The 17,971-nt window shown below is 33.4% G+C and overlaps 1 protein-coding gene across 1 annotated transcript in view; it reads left to right on the forward strand.

Moving 5' to 3' along the window:
- qin (tudor domain-containing protein qin) overlaps window positions 1-17,971 on the forward strand; it is a 613,696-nt gene that overhangs the window by 8,075 nt on the left and 587,650 nt on the right. Inside the window, exons 2-6 of the mRNA XM_081728961.1 lie at window positions 566-794; window positions 3,341-3,444; window positions 7,510-7,595; window positions 9,695-9,901; window positions 14,223-14,303. Of these exons, the coding sequence (XP_081585087.1) occupies window positions 566-794; window positions 3,341-3,444; window positions 7,510-7,595; window positions 9,695-9,901; window positions 14,223-14,303 (707 nt within the window). The remainder of the gene's footprint in view (window positions 1-565; window positions 795-3,340; window positions 3,445-7,509; window positions 7,596-9,694; window positions 9,902-14,222; window positions 14,304-17,971) is intronic.

Below are 17,971 nucleotides of genomic sequence, written 5' to 3' on the forward strand. Positions count from 1 at the left end.
GGCAACGTTGGACAAAAATATGTGTTAAAAGAGGCCAACAGAGATTTGTGCGCAATCCAGGTGCTCCCAAGCAAAACAATTCTATGAATTATGTAGAGGCCAGACTTTACGAATCATTGCGTTCACTATAACAGATTAAAGTTTATGATATAAATATATTGATAGTTTTTTTTTTTCTAAATCTTAATTGGATTAGTTTTTCGATAATATAATTTCTGTAATATAAATATATCATTCTCTTTGTGCTGAGTATTATCGTACCGCGGTCTGGAGGGGTTAACAATACGATATTCCTTATTTCATTTAGAAAAACTGAAAAGGGTAGTTTTATTAAAAAATAATACACCGGTGGAATAAGGAGTATTCATTTTCGGTAAGGGTTATTTAAATCTTATAAATTCCAATTGAGCAAGGAAGTTAATGTAGAGGATCCATACTTTTCATCTTCATTTACTAGTTCAAACATATTGTTATTTAATAAAACATTTGACGAGGTACAACATAATTTTTCTTGAGCCACATAGTCAAGCAGAAGTTAACAGTATTTTACTTTTTCTTATTACAGATCCGTTGAGGCCAGTAGGCCCACGGGTGCCTTTGTTACTGGAGTGTGGACACTCGTCTTGTGAATCATGTATCCGAGGTGCTTCAAAGATTCAAAATTCTGTGACATGCGGATTGTGCAAACATGCAAGTCCAGGATGCCAGGCTCAGGGAGAAATATCCAAGGAATTTCCTGTCAACATCTATGCCTTGGGCATGTTCGTTATGAAGAGGAAAGAAGGGCTAGAAGAGTAAGTAAGGTCTTTACAGATAATGTTACTTTATTTGTTTATTAGCTGATATTATTTCTGTTTATAAAACAAGTTTTGTAAAATACTTCATTTCTTGGGAATCATCTGAAGCTATGTGAAAATTAGTAGAAACGTTTGTCAGTTTAATGTTATCTTTAACAGATTTGCACACATATAGTAGACAACATCTTGTCCGTAAGCTTCATCAGCAATTCCCATTTCCTTCCATATTTTTGGCTAATCATCTGCTTAGGACTGTACCGGATTAGATTCACATGACTTTTTTTTCCAAGTATATTTATCTTTATTTGTTGGTATTTTACTATACCTTAAAGGGATTAATATTCGACTAGGGAAGAAGTTGGTCAGGTGCTATATATGGAGTATTGGACTGTATGGTTCAGAGATTTGGACATTACGGAAATTCGAGAAGAAATATTTCGAGAGCTTCGAAATGTGGTGTTGCAGGAAGGTGAAAAAGATAAAATGGACAGAGAAAATATGAGACGAAGATGTTTTAAAAACGGATAGGAGAGAGGAGGACATTTTTAGCCAGCATCCTTCGTTGGAAAACCAATTGGATTGAACACATCCTGTGAAGAAATGGTGTTCTTCATAGAATGGAATGAAAAATGGAAGGAAAACGAGGAATAATAATAAGAACAAATTCGATAGATTATTTGAAAAGTAGAAGGAAATATTGGGAGATAAAAGAGGAAGCTGAAGATCGAGAAACGTGGAAGAAACATTTCCAGATCCAAAACCTATAAATGAGTAAAAAATTCACTAGTCTCGGACCTGCCAAAAGGCAGAATACTTAATAATAATAATAATACCTGGAATTACTACTCTTATATTTCCGTCATTCATTCTTAACTGTGCGCCAGGTGAGCTTTGTGGTGGGCAAACGCCGTGTCTGTGGATTTTTCGGGGTTCTCTCGTTTTTTCCACTTTCTTCATTCCATTATTTCACTCATTTCTCATTATCAGCGTCTTCTTTAGGCTAGCCGGTATAATCGTGGGACGTGAAACCCAAAGATTTCATTTCATTTCATTCTTAACTTAATTACAGATAACAGATTATTTTTATGCTTTCTTTGCTCTTTGCTAGATACCCATTCATCTGTATTGTATTACTTTGTAAAATGCCTCTCAACTATTGTGTGTTGCAAACTAACATTTTATTCAGAAATGTTTCCAACCTGCACCATAAACATCACCCTACTACAGTATTATGTAAATAAACTTTTAAAGATGGTGGAGTCACTATCAAACACATGTCCCTGCAACATCAAAAATTACAAAATGCATACGGAAATATTTCTTTTCTGTAGTAGGTTACTACCATGAAATACACACTTCCCTTAGCAGGAAATGCACTCTTACTGCCGTGGAAAGTGTTTTATAAGGGGAGAAGTTGCATTAATGGATGCAGATTGACTGTAGAATGACTGAGTGTGAGTACAATGTGTGAACATATGGCATTAAAATTGTATTGTCTAAACCACAAATAAACCAACTTGTGCTAGATGGCCACTAAAAATCACGAGTTTTATTTAACCGAGCTAGAGCAGGAACGCAGCGGAGGGCCAGAGTGATGGCGAGGGTGTTTGTCCATAGGGAGCAGGCACGTCACCGACGGTGGGGTGTGCGTAAACGAATATCCTTTCTTTATGTGGCATAAAACACACAGCTATTTGCGACACTTCTATGAACACTTTCTTTACTGTCTTCGCATTCTCTGTCTCTTTAATCATTCTTTAATCCAAATTTTTGTATATTTTTTAATGCCAATACGAAATGTTCAAAGTCATAAAAACAAGACGCAAAAATTTTCTATAACCAGAATGTAGCTTTCTAAAGGATCAAAAGCATGGGCAGTACAGGGCCACATCTGTTCTGAACGTGAAGGGAAACGGGCATCGCCACTCGTCTGATAGTCTGCTTTGCAGAGACACAGGAAGGAGCAAAATTATTACTGATGTTACAACATGAAACAAAAAGAAATTATTATGGTGATCAAATTTCTGGTTAGAAATGGACTAAAATAACACAACCATCAATACCGAACTGGACATAGTGTTGGGAGACTCGGCGCTATCATTTGCACTGGGCAGCAAGAAATTTCAGTTCAATGAAAATATTATCTTCACAGTGAGAGGCTATTTGGAAACCTGGACGAATCGTCATATTCTGTTAGTGTCGAAACATTTGAATGCCATTGGCAGAAGTATATTAAGCTTTGAGGAGATTATTAAAACCTAAAAGCTCATTCATTCTGATATGCTTTCTTCCTTTTTTATCTATCCGACTCTGACAACTTTCCGAACAGCTTCCGTGATGTTTGTAGCCGCCCTTAACCGTACTTAGAGCGTACATCAACAAATACCGCAAATATAAGCCACACAAAAGATAATGTGATGTGTTTTTTTAAATATAATATTTTGAATTTATGCGGCACTTCAATATGGTATATATACATGTAATTTATTTATTTCATCATATGTCAACGCGTTTCAATGCTTACTTATTTATTTTATTTGTAGCTCCAGAGTTCAATTTGTGCCTGCAGGAGCCAATGTACACGCCTATCAGAATCGTGGTTTCAATGCGAAACCTCGACTTCCCGTGTTAACTGGTCCTAGTAAAGGTATGTTTTGTATTTGTGATTATGCTTTATATTTTTGTATAACACTTCATGAATGACGGATGCCTGTGAAAGAGAAATTTGAACAGCTATTCGTGTTTGTGTCTAAGGTTATATATATAATATTTTCTTATGACTTAAATCTACCAAAGCGCAGACTAAAAACGAGCGTTCTAGTTATATAAAATAGGTAGGGTAGAGAAAAGGGAGTTCAGTATTCCTTATGTAAGTCACAATTGTTTGTGAAAAGTTTGGCCAGTTTCTGGGTTCATTGAACACTTGAATAATCTTTGTTTTGAACCACGTTACTTCTAAGTTTGAGAAACTCAAGGTTGATCATTCTTTAGGGAAGCGAAATTTTTAGAAGGAGTATACTGTATGTTTGAACGTTATACGTATGGGTAAATGGGGTTTACTGATCTAGATAGTTAATGCTCTTAGAACTCGAATTTTTTTTTTTTTTTTTTTTTTTTTTTGCATGGTTATTATTACTTTTTTCTTTCTTTAAAAAAATAACTAGCTGAAAATGATAATCAAATTTCAAGAACTTTCCTGAAATTTAACTCATATCCGAACTAAAGGTCTGCACGGGCCAGAATTTTTAGCCCAGGCCCAGCCCTCCCGTGAATTAACAATGTGAGGCCCGACCCTATTCTGAACTATGTTTTAGCATTTAGGCCCGAGCTCGTGTGATAATCAAATGAGCCCGAAATAAGCCCGAATTACAAAAACTTAATACTTAACCCAAAATTGTATTTTTTATTTACAGCAATTAGAGGTTTAATTTTGCAGTTGTGCTTTAAAAGATCCCCAGTAAGAACGGTGAATATATAACGTTGTACAGTATATTTCTCGAAAAGGACCGAGAAATATGGTTATATATTTAAAAATTTACGGCCTGAGTCCGAAGTATTATATGCTTTGTAGGCCCGAGCCCGTGCAGACCTCTAATCCGAACATCATAATAATAATTATTATTATTTTTGAAGCGATTTCAAGTTGATTTCCAGTAAAGGCCCTACTCATCTACATTGTACACACCAAGATTATTAAATTTAGGAAGACCTACGCATAAAAGGCAACGTAAAAGGCAGAGCCCAGGGACGTTAAACTACTTAAAAACCTACCAAGGACATTAAACAACATCTGAAAAACTAGATAGACTTATTGTTGGAAAATCGGAATAGGTTTTTTTTTTTTTTTTTTTTTTTTTTTATTATTCTCTGTTGTTAAAGTAACTATTTCTACTCGTTATTGAAATTTCTTCGGAAATTGATGAATGTCTATACGAATCAGGAAATGCATTGTTATAATCCCAGGAGACGATAGTCGAGACGAGTGCAGTTTTAAATACGATAGGAGACGAAAAGTCTGGAGAGGAGCATTGGAGAGCCAAGGGGAAAAGCCTAATATTTAATCCAGTGAAACCGGAAATAGTTTGCTTTTACCTAAAGTGGACAGTTTTGTGTATGTGATGAGAACTGCAACACATGGAGTATTGTCAGAATTCTTAGAAACACTCTGCCGTCCATCCATCCATTTATTATTATTATTAATATCTGCTTCAAAGGGGATTGAGCGGAAAAAAACCTTTTAATGCGTATGTATATTTGTAACTTATTTTAATCATTTTCTTATATTCGAAAACGATAGATTCAAGTCTTCCATGAAGATTCTTTTGCCTTCGAAGAGAGCCAGCTCCTCATTAAAGAGTTCTTGGAAATTTGAGGATTAGCTAAAATCGCTTTTTTTTTTTTTAACGTAAAATTTACAACTAAAATTCGAGGAAGAAAATTGCTTGCTTTAGAGTACCGGAATATGTAAGAACTCGTTAAAGTAGGTAGGATAGAGAAAAGGGAGTTCACTAATAAATTTATTGGATAAAAATATGCATACACTTTGTTATTATTTTAAGCTATTTCATAAAAATTATCCCATAAATGAAGTTTCTCAAAGTCGGAACTCAGCTAATAATATTTTCTCGTGTCAAGAAAATGTATATTCATACTAATATAAGTTTTCACTATAAATTTTACAATGCAACATTCATCCATTAACTATCAAAATTCCACGAAAATACCAACTTGTTCATAGAGATACAAATGTCTTTGCGAACTTATTTCGTTTAGAAGCTGAAGCAGGATAATCTTTTTCAAGCTTTACTTAATGACCTACTTAAACCTGATGACTAATTTGAGTTACAATACTTTTGTTCTCAAATGTTGGCGAGTTCTTGAGCTCTCAAGTTGTCAGATGACTAACACATGTGCGGTCCGGCTGAAGGGAAATATGTGAATACTTTCGTACGATTTTCTTAAACTTGACTCACGCAATTTTGCGTTCATATTTCGTAACTGTTTCATTAATAGAAATACAATACAGAATGAGTTACCTGTGACCCCGCGCAGCGTATTCGCTAAGGCTCTCGCCTTTGGTGCGAGCGGTCCCGGGTTGGATTCCCGGTGGGGGCACTCGGTCGAAAAAGTGTAAAACGCTTTTTCAGGTCAGCCACTCAGAGTGAAGTTTTCCTAGGTTTTCCTTATTCATACCTGGCAAATGCCTGGGTGGTACCTAACTTATAGGTCCCAGGCCGCATCTTTCCTTCCCCTTTCCCCGGATAGTGTGCTCGCCGAGGGACGTCATCCCTCATATGTGACGGGCTAAATGGCCTTAGATGTCGAAACCCCAGAAATCTAAATCCAAAAGAATAAGTTATCTCTTATGAAAAATCCTTAGGGGTAGTTTACCCTTGGGGCTTAGCTTCTTGTCAGGCGATTGTTTCAAGAATACTCTGGTTATTGTGTTATTTCATAAATAAATATTTGGTTTATAATTCTGTAATGATGTAGATCACTTCCATTATAATATCCATAAGATATTGGTCTTGAAAGTAGGTTTTCTGGGACAATTTTGTGAAATATGGTTCGTGCGATTTTGTTAATATTAGTATTTTATGAAAAAGTATATCATTAATAACTATAATATATGACATAAACCATTACTTAGGAAAGGATCCACAAGGGGTAATTTGATACTTTACCTTTGTGTGTGTGTGTTTTCTTTGTGTTAAGTTTTCTCAAATCGCCTGAAAATTTTGTATGTGTTCTACCGGAAAAAAAAAGCTAATTGCAGCATAACATGATTTACTTTAAGGAATTGGAGCGAGAAAATTTAGTGCGGTGATCCATACTTTTTTATTAATTTGATTTTTATATACTTATTCTAGAATTCTTTTGTTCTAGCCAAATCCAAATTCTGAAGATCCTTCCATTTGTACATAATTAATTGTTGCTTCTGTGATTTGTAGAGTAAGGAAATTTTGTTTAAAGTGTGGTAGGCTTCAGACTATTTTTAATCCTAAACGTTTGAAGACAATAAAAATATTTTGAATATTTATATTTACTCCGAGAAGATACGAGTGTAGTATCTTCTAATGCAATTTGGATGCTTTCATTGATAAGTTTACTGAATACATTCCCTGTGTAAGTTATCAATATTTATAGTAAATAATGTTTGTGGAGTTTATTTTATAATTTTCCTACATGAAGGGAAAAGTAAATGTAAGGAGGAAAAACGTATGGAAAGTTTTCAACGCCAGGATTCTATCAAATGAAACCTCTGCTTGATGTGGCATCCGAACTGCTCAGATTATTAGTTGATGCGGAGTTTGCCCAATGTAATCGTACCTGGGATCACGTACAAAAAGCATGTTCGTTTGCGTTAATCACTTGGTCACAGAAGGCTAATTTTCCCCATTTGATTGAATATTTGAGAAGTTATATAAGAATGATATGAGAACCATAGAACATTAGTAGTATAAATGCAATTTTAGTCAGAGTTGAGTTAATTATAGAAATTAGATGAAGATTTTAAAATTCGGTCTCAGTTGGCACTAACAATTATACTTTTAGACTAATAGATGAATTCTTAAGTACGAATGCGAAACTAAATTAAGAAACTTATCCTTCAGATTTAATATTTTTGATGTATTTTGTTCCTCGAACAGATAATTTGTCATATGCATCTCTTGTTTTACAAAATTACATGCCAACTTCTTTACTCTTTCAGATACTTGTTCAGAATGTATGCACAAATCTCCCGAAGTAGTATGCAGAAAGTGTGAAGAAACATACTGTCAAACATGTTTTGAAAAAGTGAGTACTCGTACTGTTGGGTTAATAAATATACCACTAGGTTAAGTTCATATTTAAATTGTTTCGCCAGGTTCAGTTTTCCATATGGTAAGTTGACTATGAGGCAATTGCTGCATAAGTATCATGGATATTTGAACATCTTATATAAAACAAATAAGGTGTGAATATGTCAATTACTGTATGCAATTGTCTTTCCTCGAAAAAACTGGACTGGTTGAACTCTACGAATGTGACATCAGTCTTATATATATATATATATATATATATATATATATATATATATATATATATATATATATATATATATATATATATAGATAGATAGATAGATAGATAGATAGATATAGTTCTTTCCATTATGAATACATATTTCTTTTACATGTGATTATAATCATTATCAATGCATTTTTGTTTGTTTGTTGATATATGTGTTTCTTTGTTCAAACTCGTGGTGCGCCTGTTTTGGCCTGCAGGTCTGATACGTCAGGTTCGTCTTCAAGAGTTAAAAAAAACTTCTAACCGTTTATCTGCGTGGGTCGTTAAAACCAGAAACTATTCTGGTTAATTAATAACGAAGCGAGCTAGATAAAAAGGAGCTGTAAGAATGGGTTGTAGTATTACAAACGTGTATTTAGAAGACACATTTTTACTTTGGGACGACGATAGAAAAGAAGAAAGTATGTAATCGTTAAAAAAAAAAAAAAAAAAAAAAAAAAAAAAAAAAAAAAAAACTGATTTTTTAGTATCCGTCCGTCCATCTGCCCCGATTTAAACACGCTCACTCACTTATAGGCCATTCTGTTCAACGTATCGCATCAAACTTTAAACTTAATTTTTTTTTCATAAGTTCTCTAGGAGGCAAGTTGATTTTTTTTCCTATCCCCCAAACTAAGGGTAAGTTATTGAAGGATGAAAATAAATTGCGGTTTTCTCGAAAATGGTTCTAACGATTTTGTTGATATTTCATATATCAATATTTCAGTAGTAACCCTTTAAAAAAAAAAATTCTTGGAGTGAGTTTTTTCGACCTATTTTAGCAAAAACGACTCAAGCGATTTTGTTCATATTTCATTAAAAATCCTTTGATATTGCGTAAATCATTTCTATTAAAATATTCACAAGGGGTAGTTTACTTTTTTTTTTTTTTTAACTTTTTAAATAGATTCATGCGATTTTTTTTTTTTTTTTTTTAATGTTTTAAAAACTACTGCTTTAGTAATAGCCCTAACGTACGGAATAAGTAATTTCATTTGAAATATTCCATAAGAGGTAATTTACTTTCGGTAGTGAGTTTTCCTTGGGCGAAGTTTTCCGGAAACGACTTAAAATTTTGTACGTATTTTACCAAAAAAAAAACTAATAATTGCAGCATATACCATGATTTAGTTCAAGGAATTCAAACGAGAAATTTTAGTTCGGTGACCCGTAACTTTTATTGTGATCGTAAGGATCAGCAGAAGTTTTCACAATTGAAAAGACAGAATAAAGTCTTTATCGCATTATTCATAGGTAAAGAAAAAGAAAAATGTCTGATGTTTGGATGTGTACCTGGAAATCATAGGAGAATTTTATAATTTTTAAAAGAAAATAAAATATTTCTCCCATTATCTTCGAAGTTAGGTGAGACGATGGAAATGCCATTAAATGATCATGACGGAAGTTGATGGAATGATAAATTTGAAGGAATTTCTTCGAATAGTTATAGAATTAAACTAAGTTGGCGCAAATTGACATCAGATTTTCTGTTCATCGCTTCTTACGAAGTAGTCGTGTTCTGAGCAGGCCCGAAACCAACCACAGAGGTCGGAAGGGGGGGGGGGAATGAATGTGTTAGGGGACAAGTCATCAAAAATTTTCTTACAAATAAGTAAATTGTGTTTTTTGTATTGAGGTTTGGAGGGGGCCACGAAAAGTTTAGGGGGCCAGGCCCCCTAGCCTCCCTCTAGTTGCGGGCCTAGTTCTGGGTAAACAAAGTCTCTGACATTGTATATGAAAATATTGTGATATGTGAATACACTGTGAAAAGATTTATGTAATTATTCAGCTTTGTTTCTAACTACTTTCATTTAATTGTTCAATTTTTGTTTGTTTTTTTCAAGGTTCATAAAGCAGCCCGTTCCCTTTTAAAGCATAAAGCAGAACCTTTGAGTGCTAGACCTAAAAAAGAATTAGTTTCTCTTGGCAACTGTAGTGAGCATACTGATCATGTGTATGAATTCTTTTGTAAGCAGGATGATACTTTTATATGTTCCTATTGTGTGGTTGGCACCCATCAAGGTCATCCTGTGATTACAATTAAAGAAAAGGTAGGTAAATAGGAATTGTCGTTATCAATACTTTAGGGATATACTCCTTGTTAATGAGTTAGATGAAGTCTAGGAAGTGAAAAAGTGATGTATGTATGTATTTTTGTGTTAGGTTTGCATAAATGTTAGTGAATTAAAGATATCTTGGTAGTCAGCGACTAGAATGTTTAGTAATGTAGATTCTTGATTTTTATTAATTTTAATAAAACTAATAATATAACTGACTTCATTTTATCTGTATATGTACCTTGTGTAAATTTTCAAGTTCCCTTCGTCCGTCGCAATATACGGAGAAAAGAATTAACACGAAAACAAAACTCACATTCCTAATAACCAGGAATAAACGTATCGATTCTATAAATTCATCATACGACTGTCTATAGAAAGCAATCACACAATTTGTCAAAAACTGAGTCCCATAATTTATGAAAATTATAAAATTGAGAAAGCACATAACGATGAACATATTTTATAAATTGACTTTACTTCAAATATAAAGAATTCAGGGAAACACACTATTTGTAATTTCTAGCTTTTCAACGAACTTAAAAAGTGCGTTACCGAGTTTCCTATGTCTGCGTGTATGTTGTTTGCGAATTTTTCAATTTTGAGCCTTCCATTAAGCATCACAAACTATCTGAAAGAAGTGATGAAATTTTTCGTGTGACTCTTATCGTTCCTGAGATACTGGCCAAAAAGATCCGATTTCGGGAGATTTAAGGAGCCATATCTCGGGAACCGTAAGTCATAGAAAGGTGATATTTTGCGAATTTTTCGATTTCGAGCCCTCCCTTTTATACATGTGTCTTCGTAAAACAACATATCGTAGAACGTTTTAACAGAACTCTTGAACAAACCACGTGGAAAAAATTTAGTATTCAAGGAAATTATAAATGGATAGTTATATTTCAAGTATTGTTTAATGAATATAATAATAAAGTACTTAGAACAGTTGGTATAAAGCCTGTAGAACTTAATAAGAAAAATTAATTCTTTTTAAGTTCGTTCAAGAAATGCTCTTGGAGCATTCTCAATTGGTTATTATCTGACAATTGAGATCGAAATTATTTTTATCATTTCTACAATGCAATGAGTCTGTATTTTGAGTTCGTTTCGGATCATCGGGACTAGTTTGATGATCGAATGCATTTGATGCGTTTGAGAATAGTTTGGTTAAGAACTTGCATTGGATGGTGCAGTGTGAAAGTAGTGTAAACATTTCTTTTTATGACTCCTTAGTTAGAGTATATTGAATGAGATGTAACATAGATAAATATGAATAGATATATTAAATAACACAGGAATGCATTACCAATATAAGTCGCATAAAAGACCGTTTCAAAAACAAATTCAAAATTTGAGATATTTGAGAGATGGTGGTTTTCTTGAAGGTTGTGCGGTGCTGTTGAATTCAAACGCTAATAAAATTTAATGTTTGCTACGTCTTATTTCTGCTTTCTCTTTTACGAATGTAACCTATTTTTATGAAGTGATTCTATTGTAGATGATGCCAAAATGTAACGAATATTAGTAAAATACATTTTGTACATACATACAAAATCTATGTAACTAACATTACGTTTATTATACTCTGATTAAAATGAGAGTGATATTCTTAGTTATTGTAGGCTGACGTTGTAAATCAGCATTATCAGTAATGCATCCAAAAGTAAGGTATTTACATACGAAACGCTAATTCAATAGTCCAATAACTATACTTTACATTAATCTAAAATTATATACTTACGAAATTAATCTTGCATTATCGGTGCTAACATTTTTCCAACACGACTTTGAACATTATGATGGAAGAAATCTATGCCAATTGATTGTGATCTAAATTTTCCACTTACACAGAACATAATTTAATAATTTGTGTTGCAGTTCACTTACAAATAGAAAATATTTTGTTGCCTACCTCATTTACAACTCTAGAAAGAAACAAGCACAAATTTGCACTTGAAAAAGAAAGAAAGAAAGCTTTAGATGAACATATTTTTGTATGTTCACTTCGTACTGAACATGCAGTTTCTTTCTTGTCGTCGCTTCTCGAAGGACAAACCTGTTAGTGCTTCCACATTTTGTTTCGAGAGATTTTGCCTCTCATTGTCACCACAATACTGTACTCTGAGAAAATGCTTTTAGAATTTACGTTCGAGGCATGCAATAATATTGCTTGAATAGTGTAAGCAGCAAACTCTGTGAACAGTTTCAAGTGCACACTGATTTTCTGCAAGTTTCACACGTTTTTCGTTCTCAAACGATCCCTTCACAATGTCTTTTAGCCCATGGGGTGAGGTTCTCGTCATCTACCTTACATTTTTAGTCGATTTTGGATTTCTGGTGTTGAGTTGTTTTGCAGAATGGACTGGGTATTGAATATATTTAGCAATAGTAGAAACATTTCTTTACAAGAGTCTGTTTGCATAAGAATATCCACTTTTTGCAGTTATGACGTAGTTGCGTGTTTGAAGGTGTCAATAATTTGACAAAGCCTCATTCGTTGAATCTGAGAGACATCCTTTTGTCACTATCTGGAATCCATGTTTGAAGTTTCTAAGCTTACTGAAAAAAAAAAAAAAAAAAAAAAAAAAAGGCAGTAGCGTATGTACATCACTGTACAAATTTAATGTAGTCTACGAAGTCTGAAGCATGATCTTTAACAAAAATTGCTGATGCTTTTATCTTACTTATAGGTTCATACTGAAATGGAAGTTAATTTCAGCATTTAAAATCGTCTTCATGTTTTCTGTTTGGAAGAATTCGATAGCATCTGCTATGTACGTTGGAAGATAAAAATCGACGAAAACTACAAATTCTGCTTTGTCTGTACTGGGGGAGGGAATAACAAGGGTGTTTTACCACCATTCTGGTGTTCCTTCTGCGGAAACTGAAATCCAAGTGCCTCTTCTTCCGGGTATTCAAAAAAGCTGACTTTATTTCACCACCACTTCATTCAAGCTGCTCATTCCTTTTTCCCACAAATTAACAACCAAATTTAACTTGTGGGCCCAATACTACACATGGAGAACTTGATCTCCGAAAAGAACAAAGATACTAAATACACTTGGTCTTGTAACACGCTGAATCGGACACAATTTCAACTATACAGGGTGGTTTGAACAAACTGCGGGAGCTGATTCCCGATTCCGAGACTAGCAAAAAAGTCCTCTGGAACTTTGGTCGGTGAGGAATAGTTTCGGCGATATAAGGTGCCGAAAGCGTGGGAAAAATGAACTTCAGAGGGCTGTAATTCAAAAACAACGCAACGTAGAGAGTGTGATTTAGAACATGACACTCGAAGTCATACCTGCTCGATTGAAAAATGTATGCTTCAAACCTCCGCAAGATGTGTGCGAGATATTCTCCAAAGGAACTTAAGGATTCCCTATAATTTGTCAAGTAATCCCTATGTTCCTTTGAGAAATCTCTAGCACACATCTTGCGGAGGTTTGAAACATACATTTTTCAGTCGAGCAGGTATGACTTAGAGTGTCATGTTTTAAACCACACTATCTACGTTGCGTTGTTTTTGAATTACAGCCCTCTGAAGTTCATTTTTCCCACGCTTTCGGCACCTTATATATCGCCGAAACTATTCGTCACCGACCAAAGTTCCAGAGGGTTTTTTGCTAGTTTCGGTATCGGGAATCAGCTCCCGAAATTTGTTCAAATAGTTTCTTACCACCCTGTATTTTAGTATCTGATGTCATACTTGTTTATAGTATCGATGGTGGACCTCGCGCATGAAGTAGCATCTTTTTCTAAACAATACACACTTTCGAAAGAAAGAAAGAAAGAAAAAAAAAAACTTTACAGATAACAACATCAGAAGCACTGCAAAAACGGACCAGTTTTGTGCAAGGTCACTATGTAGTACGCTAATCAGATATACCATCTCTACTGCAGAAAAAAGCTTCTTCGAATTTGGCTTTCTTCAGCTCTTGAGACATGAGATTTTTAACTAAATAATGATATTTCGCGATTTTATGGGAGTACTAGGTAAAATTCGGTGCTATTCTGACAAATTATTCTATTTGCTATTCAAACACAGGGAAAAACTTCATTATTTCTAGACGTATTTGTAATATGTATTTTACATTCCACAACTTTTCGCTTTCATGATTAAAACGGAAAATTCAAGTTCCTACTAATTCATCATTTCAGAAAAACTTAAACCATTTTCACAGTAGTCCTTAAACCTCTTACTTAGTAATCAAAGTATACGTAAAATCAAGTAACTGTAAAATTATTTGTCAAGTTTAGGATATCACATACTCTATTTATTTATTTATTTATTTATTTAATTTTTATTTTTTAGAATATGGAAAATCTAGAAGAACTGCGAGCAGCGTTTGAAGATGGCAAGAAGACGTTGAAAAGAATGATGCATTCGCAAAAGGTAAGTAGAACAATATCATTTTCGTTTGTTAGATTATTATGTTGTATGTACTTGTAATGTTGTTTTCTGTAGGTTCCCCTATACCTTGTGACTTCTATTAAATAAGTTGTTCCAAGAGTTATGAAGAAACAATGTGGACATTTTCTTTTAGCTAATAGTACATTTTTGTTTAGTAAACAAACATTAAAGATAGCATTATCAAACTTCTTTAAGTTTTTTCAAATTCTCATTGTTTCCGGCAATAGAGATCATATTTTGAAATGGTTTCTCATGTATCTTTGATTAGAATACAATTAATTACTTGTCATTTAGTCAGTAGTAGTGATGAAACATAAGATGAAAGGAAGAAAATACAATTTTGTATTATGCAAATACATAGTAAGTAGACAAGGTTTCGTAATGGCAACAGGTTACGACTTACATATCGTACAGCGAAGTATGACCAAAGATACTCAATGCCAAGGTGATTTATTTATTTCATTTACCATATAAATAAGAACTAACCATTGGAAAAGAATTTTATTAAATTAGTGTATATAAACAGTATTACATGAGGGAAATATCAGTAAATAATTGATTCAGAGCATCAATAAATAATTTAGTACTGACTTTGGAGGTATTGAGGAACATAAAAATCTCATGCTCTCCTATAAAAGTCAGTGCTACTGGTCGGTAGGATATGGTGTTTCGTTGTTGTAAATGTGACTGTTAGTATCTTAATTTTCATTTTTCAACACGATTGAAATGATTTACGAGATATTTCCGAGATATTGAAATTGTAGTACTTGATACTGCAGTAAAAGATTAAATGATTAGTATTTAATATATGGAGGTTTAGTTTCTTGGTATGTAATGCAGTTTGAGGAATTCGTAACTTAACGTAGCCAATTAAATGAGCTATAGGCATTGTCCTGCATTTATCTAAATTTTACCTAGCAATTCAGAATTACTTTCTTAAACATAATAGATAATATTACAAATATACATCATTTCGTTTCGTATCATTAGAGAGTTACACATGTTTCCATTGTGAAAGAATTACTGATAAATTTACTGAAGTTGTTTCAGTTGCCCGGAAATTTTCAGTGAAATCTGTAGGTCATTAAATGTTTAGTGTTGATGTGAAAAACATCAAAATAAACTTAAGATTTCGTCATTGTAATTTCGTCATACGCTTTTACAAATATTGTAAAACCGCAATGTTTATTTTTAAAGCAATACTTGGAACGAAGATTTGAGTAGTAACTGGGTTCTTCATGTTATTAAATTACATGAAAATAAAATATCTGGAAAAGCGCATGCAAACTAAAACTGGTTATAAAACGTTCATATAAGATAATATGAAGAATACTACAAATTCTAAGAACGAAATTTTCTTCGTGCTGGTCGTAATTTTTGCATTGAAGTGTGATTCTTATAACTTGGAATTTCGTTGTAATGAGATTTGTTTATTTTAATTTTGTCGTACAAGATAATGAAGATTGGGCTCAACCATGATTCGAATCCGTGATCACGCTTGCCAAAGGTAGGGTAATTTGTACCAAAAGTAAGGGTGATTGAATTTTGAATTCAAGTAATGATTGCTTTCCTACTCGCTTATGGTATATTTGAAGTTCGCCAAAATTTGTCTGGTTAGATACATGCATAAGAATAGCATACGTACTTGTGATTTTTCGCAACTTATTGGTACAACAGCCTCAGTTCATTATGCTAAAGACAGGATCGATTTGTTATAAATCCAGAGACCTCATGTATATACTCATATAATGTGTCCGTGAACAACTAATCTGCTTTTAAAATAGAGACTTCAATATCTCCATGGAATTAAATGCAATGTTTTATTAATAGTGTGAAAAATGGATGATTAGTTGAGATCCATGCAGTTATAAAATTCACAGAAAACTTGATAATATTGTGCTAGCTCAGTTATAGTTTCTTTTTTTCAGTTTTCCTTCTCTTTTTGTTTTTCTTTCTTTTACATACCCTTAATATGTAAAAACTATTCTGTGCAGAATCAATACTTGCATATATTAGTAATTGTTCCTTCATTAAAGCTTGGTACATTTCTTAAATGAAAAAGTAAGTATGATTTTCATGATGATTTTATTATAAAAATCAAATATTGTTCTATACAAAGCCTCAACCATTGATAATTACCATTCTGTTTTTACAGTCAACAATATTTACATAATAATAGTGGCACATAAAAGTGGCCATGAGTTTTACGTATATCCGTGTAATGGAATTACGAACAAACTCACTATATCCAAATACAATTACATGTCAGTTATTTTTATTATTTAATACAACATTTGACATATAGTAGCAAAACTGTATCTTTTAAAGTTGACTAGAGAAGTTGGAGTACTGAACTATTTTGCTTAACAGATAAACACAAACATTACTTGTTCAGTCTTTGTTTTCAGAAGGGAAGCATAGGAAGTAGTTAGTAGGAAAAGCAACTATTAGCATAGTACACTTAGCGTAAAAAGCGAATTTCGTTGTCACTTCGCCTGATTTTTATGTATTTCTTGTAGTTTCACACTTTAATATTGAACATTTAAACACAAAGGGGAAAGGGAACAATATCAAACTTCAGAGTTTCGTTGCGGTCCAGCACTATGGAAGATACTGTGGTAGGAAAAAGATAGAGGGGCGAAACAGGCTAAATGATGGATGGTATTAAAACAGATAATAGCTGTTAAGACGAAGAAGTTTGCGACGACCGTGCATAGAAACTTCTCAGTTAGCGGCAACTGATGTGCCAGTAGTAACTGACATAATTTTATTATGTTAACGGCCTTGTAGTGACAGTTCTACGAAACAATATTATCTTTGATAAGTGGAGAAAGTTATCGATTTTTTATCACTCTAGGTGCAATTTCAGTGACACAGAAAGAGGTGAACGGCACGGTAAGTCGGAGACCCAGCTTTGAATCTCGGTCTACTTGTGCATTTTTTTTTCACCCTTTTCATATCATGGAATTTGCATCTATAAAGAAATTAATGTGATACGAAAACCAATTATTTTCGTTCATTTAACGTATCTTCAGTTGAACCGTTAGAACTGTTCTCCAATGTATACAGACAGCTCTAGCATGCCAACAGGAGTTGTGGTACAGATTTTGTAGACTTGCACACCAACTTCAAGAGTGATGGAATATATGGTTGTTTAAGGAGTTGACTGGGTAGTATAGTGATTAACACATCGACTCAGTAAGCTGAGACCCGAGTTTGAATCTCGGCAACTCTGCATATTACGATACGAAGTAGTCACTATGTGCTTACGAATGAAGTTGTAAATAATGATCGCATAATTGATAGACGATCAAATTACTTACAACTAAAGTACATCTCGAGCACGCTTACTTTTTTTTTTTTTTTTTTTTTTTTTTTTCGTGGTACTTTCGTTGTACTAAACAACTACAGAACCCGAAACTTGATATTATTTATTTCTCCTTGATTTTGAAAAATTGCACTAAACCAGTAAATCCACAGTAGAGGCCTTTTAAGAGTCGTTCAGAGTAAAATTCACGTCAACTTAAATATTTCAAAATATATCAGCTTACAACAGATAATATTAGGGTTTGTGACAATAGCACCCTAGAACATAAGAAATATTATGAATTAAAATTTTAAAGAATTTTGGGTTACTTATTTTCAGCTTA

Source organism: Thermobia domestica, chromosome 10 (genome assembly GCF_964235325.1).
Source record: "Thermobia domestica chromosome 10, izTheDome1.hap1.1, whole genome shotgun sequence".
Taxonomy (NCBI): Eukaryota; Metazoa; Arthropoda; class Insecta; order Zygentoma; family Lepismatidae; genus Thermobia; species Thermobia domestica.